This window comes from Bombina bombina, chromosome 1 (genome assembly GCF_027579735.1).
Source record: "Bombina bombina isolate aBomBom1 chromosome 1, aBomBom1.pri, whole genome shotgun sequence".
NCBI lineage: Eukaryota > Metazoa > Chordata > Amphibia > Anura > Bombinatoridae > Bombina > Bombina bombina.
The window spans coordinates 101,742,588-101,754,934 of NC_069499.1; the positions used below are offsets into that span (position 1 = coordinate 101,742,588).

The 12,347-nt window shown below is 36.3% G+C and overlaps 1 protein-coding gene across 1 annotated transcript in view; it reads left to right on the forward strand.

Annotated features, from left to right (window-relative positions):
* CCDC88C (coiled-coil domain containing 88C) overlaps window positions 1–9,356 on the forward strand; it is a 277,418-nt gene extending 268,062 nt beyond the window's left edge. Inside the window, exons 30-31 of the mRNA XM_053697556.1 lie at window positions 2,385–2,603; window positions 4,258–9,356. Coding sequence (XP_053553531.1) covers window positions 2,385–2,603; window positions 4,258–5,187 — 1,149 coding nt within the window. The 3' untranslated portion in view covers window positions 5,188–9,356. The remainder of the gene's footprint in view (window positions 1–2,384; window positions 2,604–4,257) is intronic.
* Window positions 9,357–12,347: the final 2,991 nt, after the last annotated feature.

Sequence of the window (12,347 nt, forward strand, 5' to 3'; positions counted from 1 at the left end):
TATATCCAGCTGCCAACATTCTATTGAAACCTCGTTCCTGAATAGTAAACACTTAGACTGCTGTCATTTTTACCAACTGTTAATACAGCACAAAAAAACAAGTTATAGTCTGTTGAAATCCCATGAAGAGTATATGAACTGAAGATGTATAAACTTCACCCAATATAATACAATCTGTTCATTTAAAGGGACTATAAACCCTAAACAATGCTAGACATAATGTATTTCAAGCAAAGATTAGCCTGAGAGCTTTAAAATTATATTAAAGTGACTGTAAAGTCAAAATTCAATTTTCATGATTCAACTTTCCAAATTACTAGGTAGGCTATGCACTATTGGGAGCTAGCCGCCGATTGGTGGCTGCATATATATGCCTTTTGACATTGGGTCACCCAATGTGTTCATGCAATTTACTTCATTCTGAAGCATGTTTGATAATAGAAGTAAATTGCAAAGTTATTTAAAATTGCACCTAAAAGGGAGAAAAAAGGGGTTAATTTCCCTTTAAGTGAACAAATATTTCAGTAAATGTTTTGTATCCCAGGTTAAAAAACCTGTTCATATCTGATCTTTCCTGCTGAGGCCAATAAAGAGACAGTTGTAAATGAGCTGGAAAGTAGCAATCTGAAGGGGTTTAGTTTCCCTTTAATTAATTTTTTTTTTTTTTTTAAGACCATGAGCCAACACCAAGTCAGTGTAAGATGTCTGCATGTGCACAAGTACTTAATATGTCTCAGTAAAACCTTTTTTTTAAAGGGACACTGTACCCAAATGTTTTCTTTCGTGATTCAGATAGAGCATGCAATTTTAAGCAACTTTCTAATTAACTCCTATTATCAAATTTTCTTTATTCTCTTGGTATGTTTATTTGAAAGGCAAGAATGTAAGTTTAGATGCCGGCCCATTTTGGTAAACAACCTGGGTTGTCTTTGCTGATTGGACAGCACCAATAAAAAAGTGCTGTCCATGGTTCTGAATCAAAAATTTGCTGACTCCTTAGCTTAGATGCCTTCTTTTTAAAATAAAGATAGCAAGAGAACGAAGAAAAAATGATAATAGAAGTAAATTAGAAAGTTGCTTATAATTACATGCTCTATCTGAATCACAAAAGAAAAATTTTGGGTTCAGTATCCCTTTAATAATTAGCAGTTTTCCAATTCTGACAACTGGAAGAGTAAATTACCTAAGCCTAACGCTAGCATAAATGTATCCCTAACTAGCGTCAGCAGGAATTATCAGATAATTAACTGCAAAACAACAGTAATTGTGTTAACATAATGATTGGGGCTATCCTTATCTACTACAGTAACAAGTCCTAATTCCTTATAATGTATTTTTTTATTTAAAGGGACAGAAGCTGTATTTTGTTTCACATCAGTAGTGCATTGCTACTCCATAACTATTCTGTGGGTCGGCAAGATTTGTCTGTAAAGGGCCACATAGTAAATATTTTAGGCTTTGTTTGCCAAGAGACAAGATGAGAGTAAACAAAGTTTTTTTGATGAAATTCAAAAAAAATTAAAAATGGTTGTAACATCATTTTTAATTTTTATTGTCGTGAAGATATTCTGATATGATGTGATTTTGTGTTTAATTTTCTAATTTACTGCTCATTGTTTTAATGTGGGAATAGTAGGTCAATGTCTATTGTAAAGCTTGGAGCATTAGTGCAAAGCTGTGAGAGCATCACACATGGTCACTGTTGCAACTACTCAACACTACCGTTGTAGAGTATCACAAAATATATATTTTTTTATTTATTAATATAAAAAACATTCTTAGCTCACAGGTTGTTAAACAGACAATGGGCCATAGTTTGGCTATCCCTGCTCTAACACAGATTGTTTTGTTAATCTTTAAAGAGACATTAAATACTTTGAGATGGTAATATAAAATGATAAATCGTGTGTATATATATATATATATATATATACTTTCATTATTTATTTTGTTTCCTTTTCCTCTAATTCCATTCTGAAATGGAAGTGCGGAACACTGTTTTATTCCACACAGCCATTGGCTGCACACTCTAGTGACCTATTTATAACTGCCCTTAATTGGCCACAGCAGAGAAGGTAACCTAAGTTACAACATGGCAGCTCCCATTGTTTTATAGACACTGAAACTTTACACTTATTTTGTAAATATATTAAACAGCTAATGAAACTTTAAAAAATAAATCTACCTGTTATTCTCAGACTAATATTTTTTTTGAATGCATCATTCTATCTAGCATTTGTTTAGTGTTTAATGTCCCTTTAATGTTCCAGGCTATTTGATGATAATTGTGTTTTGTCATTATCTAGTTTGTGGTATTAGCCCATTTGCTATGTGAGCTTTCTATGCTTCCCCCTCTCTTGCTTACCCTGCTGCTTCCTTTCCAGAGACGACACAGTTTAAATGACGAGTTGATCACCCTGCATCAGTTTCTCTTAGAAGCTGAAACCTTACACCCCTCCTCCCTCCCTTCCTCGCCCACCCTCCACCATCAAGGCTCATCTCGTGCAGCTACCCCCAACACTCTGACATCACTTGAAAACTGCGCTTCGAAGAACCCCACGTACAGGCCCAATAGGAGAGCCACATCGCTGTATATACCCAGGGTATTCACTGGCAACTTTTATTCCCATCTACAGACTTATCCCACAGAACTGGCATGAAAACTAACAATGTTAAAGGAAACCTTACCCTCACCCAAGCACCTTATATTTGTAAAGATTTTATTACTGTTTCCAGGTGTTTGATTATTTATTGTACAACAAACTTAGAATATTTATTTCTAACAAAATAAGTTTTAAAAGTATTTTTCTAATATACTCTGCAGGAGTTAGCTGTGCACATGCAATGGTAGTGTGCGGAAAATATTATGTAGGGTGGGGACAACAACATAACAATGTACTGTTATGACAATTAGACTTAAATAGGCAAATTGTAAAATATATTTAAAGGGACACTTAAGTCAAAACTAAACTTTCAGGATTCAGATAGAGAAGCGTTTCCCAACCGCGGGTAGTTTAGCACATGCAAGCTGTGTGTTATTGAGTGTGTGAAAAAGATGTTGATTTAATTCAGTAACATCTTTACTTAAAGGGATAGTAAACACCAAAAATGTTATTGTTTTAAAAGATAGATAATCCCTTTATTTACCATTCCCCAGTTTTGCATAACCAACACAGTTATAGAAATATAATTTTTACCTCTGTATTTACCTCGTATCTAAGCTTCTGCTGATTGCCTCCTTATCTCAGATCTTTTGACAGACTTGCATTTCAGGCTATTAGTGCTGACTCTTAAATAACTCCACGCACGAGAGCACAGTTTATCTGAAAAACATGAGCTAATGCCCTCTAGCTGTAGAAAGCTGTCAAATGCATTCAGATAAGAGGTGGCTTAGAAATTAGCATACCTAGGTTTAGCTTTCAGTTAAGAATATCAAGAGAACAAAGCAAATTTGATGATAAAAGTAAATTAGAAAGTTGTTTAAAATTACATACCCTATCTGAATCATGAAAGTTTAATTTGGACTTTACTATCCCTTTAAGCAATTATTTTAAGCAAAATGGTTGTAAAGTTTGTTTTTATTAAAAAGCTATATATTTATGAATTTAAAAATCTCTTTAGAGCTAGATTACTAAGAAAATATGGCTAAATACCAGAAAATGTATATGAAATGGATTAATATATTTCTCTAAAAACAATTCTATGGGGTCGATTTATCATGTTGCGGCGGACAGGGGCGCCCCTGTCCGCCGCAGCTCGCCATCATCCAAGAGGTGGCAAAAGGTTAGGAAAGAAAGAAAGGTCTGATGACTGCTGCTTGTTAAATTAAAGGCTGCAGGTTCTCTTGTGAGAACCTGCAGTTGTAAGGGGTGCAAAGCTTTGATAAATCGACCCATATGCTTTTAGATTATATTCCTCAAGAAAACGTGAGCATACTGTGCAACATATATAATTCATGCTGTTTTATCAGACTAGGCAGGCACAGGGCTATGGGCTGCATGTCTATCACAAATAACACCACTATCCTTGCACTGCATGCTTCGTAACTAACATCTAGTTTGTGCCAATGCTCTTTATTTATTCTCTGTTTAAATGTTTTTATTGTATCATGGATGTAATTGAAAGATATTCACAGTTAAACCGATTTGAATACATTAAGCTGTATTAATATGCTTTTGATTGTTCTTCACATAAGATGTTGATACCTAATTAATACAAACTTTCATTGATATGCTTTATTCTCTTTTTTTATTTCAGGACGCATTTAGAGACAACATGCTGGGTGATTACTTTCAGAAAGCTAGTGACCCTCCAGACATTGGAAACAGCTTGTTACAGTCGGGCTACAGAGATACCCAGAATATACCCACAAGCTATGTGACACCCACTGTAAAGCTGTCCGCAGATGTCACTGAAGAAAGGATGACAAAGCCTGGGCAGTATGTGAAACCAAACCATAGACCTCTAGATAGTTCTTTTAACTCTACTGGTTCCCTTAGAAACACGCAGCTACATCAGTTTGCCTCAAGCTCCAGACAGATTGCTGATATTCAGCATCAAGGAACACCATGCAGCAGGGGTAATTCCATGAGTCGAACATTTAGTGTGGCTACAGCAGATCTCCTTAAAGCCAATGGTCCAGATGCAAGCAGGATGGAAAAACAGGAGTTGGAAACTCCGATAGGTAAGGATTTTGGCAATCACATTATAAGGTCATCTACTCCCATGGGTTTTCAGGCCTCTCTAAGGGAGCGACCACAGTCTACAAGGATATCCAACATACCACAGAGTAATGATTCCCGCTGCCGGCCTTTAGATGCACGCCGTCTGTCCTTGGCTATTCCAAAAGAAGAACGAACAGTGCAGTCTTTTTCATTGTCAAGTAGCACACAACAACCCTACCATCCTGGGCACAGTATTTCAAGAACAAAATCTAGATCACTTCCTCGAACTGGAGATGTTGCTTATTTGACACCAGACCGATCTATTTCCAGTATCCCAGAGGTGGAAGTCACTCAAAGTGTGACCACCATTGTAACATCTAAACATATAAATACACAATACAGCCACACTACTACAGGAAGTGAAGAACCTCTCAATAAAGGTGGAACTCCCAAGAGTACCCCTGCTTCACCTGACTCAAATGTTGACCCCCAAACAGTTTGGTACGAGTACGGCTGTGTGTGACTACTAGAATCAACCTCTGGTTATTTGCAGATTAAGAAAAGAAAAAACAAATAAATTGATATATCTAAGGATATGAAAGATTTGATAAACTGTTCATAAAAGTGAATAATCATTTTCATCAATTCTTACGTGATTTATTGTGGTTTTGCTTTATAAAAGCTAGGAGTGAGACAAGATTTTGTATATTTATACATATGTAGAAGAAACCTAAAAAACAGGAATCGGGAGTAAACCCTCTGGAGACTGTGGCTCCTATGAGTTTTCAAGACCCTCTTTATATGTAAAGCTTCTTTCTCCAACCATTACTGAAGAGCGGATGAAATCTAGGTTCTATGACCCAAACAAGGCTGACGTCTGTTCTTCAAAGTAGCCGAGCCTGGTTGCACAGATCACAGTAAATCTGGATCTACACACACTTCAAATTACTCAGATATTGTTTGATCTGATCAATCTGATGTTGCAAGCTTTCCTTGTAAAAATGTATTTATTGAAACACCAGCAAAATGAGTTTAAACAAGTTTTAAACTGATAATCAAGGAAAGGTCTAGACTGTAAAAATAGAACCCAAATGATTGCACTGTGTATGACATATACTGTAGATTGTGATGCCTTTTTAAAGGGAACAGTCACCTTTTCAACACTGGTTCAAATAATCACTGGGAGTTTCTGTAGCAATTTTATATAAATATGCAATTGTTTGTACAGTTACATGCACAGTGTGTCTTTTAATTGCTTATTCCCTCCCCTTTTTGAAATAAGAGCCTTGACGTGCTTTCATAGCAGAGACAAATGTAATGTAATATCCTCTTTGGGGACACTGACTGAGGCCTTGATTCATTAGCACAACTGTTTTATCTAAAAGCCTCTCAAATGATAGCAAAGCACTTACTTCATGGGAGAACTTTGGGAATGCACATAGACCATACAAAAACCACATCCTTATATGATGTGGTTAAAAAATAATATATTTTAGGCTAAAATAATCATTTGATTATAGGAGTCCCTCTTGGAAACCAGACTGTTCTTATAATGGGCCAAAATTAAGTGGCCTGTATATAACTCCAGGCTAGGAACTCAAAATAGAACATTTTTGGTGCTTAAAAAACCCAGTATGCAAACATTAAAGATGCCTTCAATCTCTCTTGTATCTAAACGGGTTTAAGAATTATTGTTTGTATAGAGCTGGAAAAAATGTGGGTAAAGTTGAATGAAATTTCTTTGTAGATTGTATCCACACACATGCCTTAGTGATAAATGTGACTCCATTTTGTTCTGTGTTCAGTCCCAAAATCTTTATATCCATTTTTTAATAAAACCTACAATTTAAAGCTGCTGTAGAAAGTCATGAAAAAAAGGACAATACTATATTGGTAAGCTTAATATCCAGAAAACAAAATGGACATTCATTTCATAAAAGAATTCTAATTTGTGGTTAGTCTTTATCCCACTTGTCGCCTTTAAAGTTTCACTAATATATTGATTATATATTTTTTATTACAAATGAAATGAAAAGTAAAAATATCATGAGTCTTAAAAATATCAGATACTTTATTTTATGAATTTTTTGTATTTATTAATTTGTAAAACTGCAACAGCAGGCGGAATATTTGCCTGACTGATCGAATATTATGTTCCCCCTGGCAGTGAAAGGGTTATGTTTAATAGAGAAACTTGAATATTTGATTTCACCTCTATTATATGCTGCTAAAAATATTGAACTCTCTAATGATGAAATACAATAGCATACATACTTGATTAATCCATTTAAAACTGAAGAATAATTATGCAAAAATGATCATTGTGATATTGTTTTAAAATAACCTGTTAATCCAAATATTGCTACAGGTTCCAAACATAATTATTGCTTCCTATTCTTTTCCTGGGTACTTTTGTCTCATTCTGTTACTCGTTCCTAATGGTGAAACAAATCTATACATTACTTTTTAGTGTAATAAATGAGATTTCAAAACGGTGCTTTCATTTCCATAAAGCCAAATAGAAATTTGGAATATTAGCATATACACAGACCTTGTACAGTTAAACCAACATGTGCCACATATTAAAATGCTTATAGATACGATATGCAACCAACTATGGAGAGGGTGGTTCTTTGAACATCTGTTTACCTACACCCTAAATGGTGATATTTAGTTTTTTGAAAATGTGATGTAAAAGCTGTTCTTAATGCTCATTGGCTGACTGGTACTTCCTGTTAATGCTAATTGGTTAATGCTCATCATTGAGTAAGGAAGTACACAACTGATGCATATTCGTATGTTAGTTTTAATTTTAAACAGATTTTACATCATATTTATCCAGGAAATACAACATTTAGCATGTTTAAATGCTGTTCTTTCAAATGGATGGATTTTTTTTTCAATTACAATATCCCTTTAAGTTAATAATCCCAAACACTTAATTCTCTTTGTGACTTTATAAGTAAAACTGTCTTATACGTTACCAGAAATAGTTTGCACACACTTATATAGTTCAACACTGCTCTCTGCTCTAGCAAAGAGGGGGTTAAATAAACACTGAATAATCTTGTGCAACAAGATATGTACATACAATGTAAATTACTGTTGTGTATAGACTTGCTTTGTAAATAGTGTTTGTGATTAAATTAATTTTAAAATTATACCAACCCAATAATTCATCCCATAAAGAAAATTTTATAACAAAATATATGTTTATTTTAGATTCAAAATTAGCTGAAAGTTAGGGCCCACTAATTACAGAGGGAGTTATTTTTGTTAGAGATTACTTTAATGATTTATATTTTATTTTATTAACTTGTGAAGTCTTCTAGTCTACTGTCATTTTAATAATTCTGAGCTGTTTCTCAAGTCTAGTTTAACTTTCTCTGTACCCCAGTAAGGAACCCTCTAGTGCAGTCGTACGTAAGTGCTGACCAGTAAATCACATGACTATTGTGTGATTTCCCATCGCCCTCTCAGTGAGCAGACACAATATGGGCTGTGTAATTATATCCAGCACCACTACAGTGACCTCGAAGGGACATGGAAGTCCCTCATAGGTCACTGTACTCTTTCTAAAGCATCAGCCCCTAATGAGCATGTCTAAGAGTTCACTGTGTATATGCACGTGTATGTGTTTATATGTATATATGTGTGTGTGTATATATATATATATATATATATATGTATAAATGTGTGTGTGTTTATATATGTGTGTATGTATAAATGTGTGTGTGTTTATATATGTGTGTGTGTGTGTATATATATATATATATATATATATATATATATAATGTGTGTGTGTTCTTCCCAGGATCTTTTTATTGGGTGCACAACACGGCTGATTTTACTGACCACCCAGTTAAAATTTAAGCCAATTTTAAGCTAAAATTAACTAATATTGAAAATGTTACATTTTATTGCACAAATTATCATTAAATACGTTTAATTATGAAATTAATGTGTGCTTTTTATATCAGAAAATGATATAATATAAAAAATATTACACTGCCACCACCTGGCAAAAATATTTGTGGAGGACACTCTATACCTTGAAATTTGTCAGAATAAAATTTGCTCTTTTAATATTGTGTTATTGCATTCTCTTTTAATTATGTATTTTTTTAAATGTAATTCTGGTGCACCCCCGCTGTACAGACAAATATCTGGTGCTGCAATTAAAGCTAATAAAATGTAAATAGAAACTGAACTTGACTGATAGCTCCATACCATTTAAAAGGCAGTAGACTGGTAAGGCTTTCTGAGTTAGAAGCATTTCTTTAATATGCTTATGTTGCAACAACCATGATAGTATACACTAGACATATTAACTGCATCCCTCATGTTACATACAACATATATGTACTGTATGTTCCTGCAACATTATATGCTAATATAAATCATTCTTTTTTAATCTCATTGTGAAATGTTTTCGTTAAATATTTTATATTTATATATCTGCATTCTGGGCTCACTATTTATCCAACTGGTTCAACATAGAACTTTCATTATTCATTTCCTGACCAGTTTCCCAAGTATCCATTTTACACAGAGGATGTATTTTCAAGCTTTTCTCCATGTAATTATGTCCAATTGTTCTAGTTAATATTGACGTCATAATTTATAAGTTATAAAGTGATCAGTGTGCGTACAAATTGTCAGATCTTTATAATAAAATACTTGTATAAATAATGTTTTTGTATGTGTCTATTTTCCAGTACACAGTTGTGTACCAAAATTAATGTTAATTAAACCTAATATTCAAAAATATTTTTGTGTGTTTAAAGGGATGTGAAACCTAACAGTTGCTAATTTAATTCAACAAAAGATGCCAAGAAAACAAAGAAAAATTCATAATAGAAGAACTGTAAATTAGAAAGTTGTTTAAAATTGCATGCTGTATCTGAACTTTCTAATTTACTTCTATTAGCAATTTTTCTTTGTTCTCGTGGTATCTTTATTTGTAAAAGCAAGAATCTAAGCTAAGGAGCCAGCCCAGTTTCGGTTCAGCACCTGGGTTGCGCTTGCTGAATGTAGCCACCAATCAGCAAAAGTTACCCAGGGTCTGAACCAAAAATGAGCCTGCTCCTTAGCTTAGATTCTTGCTTTTACAAAGGAGTAAGTTAGAAAGTTGCTTAAAATTGCATGCTCTATCCGAATCATGAAAGAAAAAATGTGGGTTTAGTATCCCTTTAATGAAAATCTACCCCCACATAGCTGCAGGAAAAATGAAAAAGAGTTAGTTAAAAGGCATTCCTAAGTACCTCCCATTCAGTAAAGTAATAGACCTCAAATTTTGCCAGTCCCATGAATTTGTGATATTGTCTTTTTTTTATACTTTATAACTCCTCTTCCTGGGAGAAAGGTGTTTTGAAAATAAATTAATAAATAAAATCAAAACAGAAATAGATTGTAAAAGGTAAGTTCCACCTACACCCTTGTTATTAGCACCCTCTAATTTTATGGTTTAGAATCACCCCTGGAGATAATCAATTGATTTTGATTCAGTGGTTCTCCAACTTGCTCTAAATGGTATTTGCTTGTGGGTGCTCCATGAATAGTCATTTATTACTTTAAACAGGCGTTGCTCGGACCTGCTTGCCTGGATACACCGCCAATTAGGCCTCACAGGTGGAAGCCCGTCACTTAGCCGGCTAACTCACGGCAGGAGAACGCTTCAAGGGGTAGCGCCATTGCATGGCTTGGCCTCATATTAACAGCTCCTTAAGCAATCAGCGTTGAGGAGTTTCGCTGCCTGCTTTTATTCTCTCAAGTCCATGTCGGGAGAGACGCTACTAACCTGTCACACTTGAAGGGCCGTGTTCCTGTTCCACGGCGTTGATTCTGGTAAGATCTTTCATTATATATATATATATATATATATGTGATAACGCAAGAAGACAGGGTCACAGTGTGACTCCTTTTATCTGTATAGAATCTAGGTTTAATACCCTGGGAAGGGGGTTATGGAACACGGGGGATTTTAATATACATAATATTGTTTATTGTGTTTTACTTTGCTGCACTTGTGTGAGATGAGGCTCTGTCAATGTGGAACAGTTAGAGTTTGAGACCGGCTTTTTGGCGCGTTTCTCTCGCTCAGTGGAGCGGCGGTCTTGCATGGCATTCCATATGACCGTGTGTGGCCTCGTAACTTCCTCTTTCTCGGCCTGTGTTTGGAGGAGACGAAAGCCGTTTCTTGTAGTCCGAGTCATAGGAGGTGGTGAGTGCCCCGGCCATTATAATCTATAATCAAGTCCGTAATAAAGGCGCAAGCTATGGAGGACTCTGATATGTTGGAGGGTACTCCTTTCTTATCTAAATCTACTAACTGTGTATACTGTGAGGAGGTTCTGGACAATATTACTACTTCTAAAAATAATAAAGTATTTAGCACATCTGAGCAGTCCACCTCTGAGGGTTCTCCGTCCCACGAGGTGCGTTCCCTACAAGCATCTCTGATTACACAAGCAGTTCCCCAGGACACTACTAACCCTTCCATGGGGGGGAGGGGCCCTTTGGCCTCCAGATTTAGACGATCAAATGCAGATGGTGGTCTTGGCGGCCATAAATTCCGATGCCTCGTCCTACTAAGCGCAAGCGGAAGGAACGGCACATCTCAGGGGTCCTCGACTCCGCTGGATATCTCTGACAAATTATCCGCGGAGGACAATTCCGACTTATCGGAGGATGACGCTTCTGAGTCGGAATCGGCTACTTCTAGGCCTCCATCCATGGAGGAACCAGATTTCAAATTTAAGATGGAGCATTTGTGTTTCCTGCTGAAGAAAGTGCTTGCTACACTGGAGGTTCCGGAAACGGAGCTACCGGAGGAACCTTCGATCCCTAAATTGGATATGGTTTACGAGGACAGTAGTGCCCCAAGGCCTTTCCGGTTCCTATCAAAATGGCAAACATTAAAAATGAATGGGAGAAACTAGGTTCGCCCTTTTCTCTCTCGTCTTCTTTTAAGAAGCTTTTCCCCATTCCGAATGCACAGCTTGAACTATGGGGAACCGTCCCTAAGGTGGATGGTGCGATCTCCACGCTCGCTAAGAGAATGACCATTCCACTTGAGGATAGCTCCTCTTTTTTTAAAGAACCCATGGATAAAAAGATGGAGTCCATGTTGCGGAAGATGTTCCAACTGATGGGGTTTGTTTTCCAACCGGCGATGGCTGACGCTATGGTGGCTGGTGCGGCTATCTATTGGTGTGACGCACTAGAAGCCATGGTCGAGGTGGAGACTACCCTCAAGATTTTTGGATCGAATCAAAACCTTAAGGGTAGCGCAGTCATTCATTTGTGATGCTAACATGCTGATTATTCGCCTAACTGCTAAGGCGTCAGGATTTTCTGTTTTAGCTCGCAGGGCTCTGTGGCTAAAATCGTGGTCTGCTGACATGACATCTAAGTCTCGCTTTCCCTTCCATTCAAGGGGAAGGTTTTGTTTGGCCCAGGCCTGGGTTCTCTTATATCTACAGTCATGGGTGGCAAGGGCACCTTCTTACCTCGGGATAACAAAGCCAAACCTAAGGGATCTACTTTTTTTGGGTCCTGAAGGTCATCGCCAAGGGGTACAGGATAGGTTTCAAATCGGCAGGTTCCTCCTGTCAAACATCTCTTCAAAACCAGAAAAGAGAGAAGCCTTCCTGGGATGTGTGAGGGATCTCTCATCTCTCG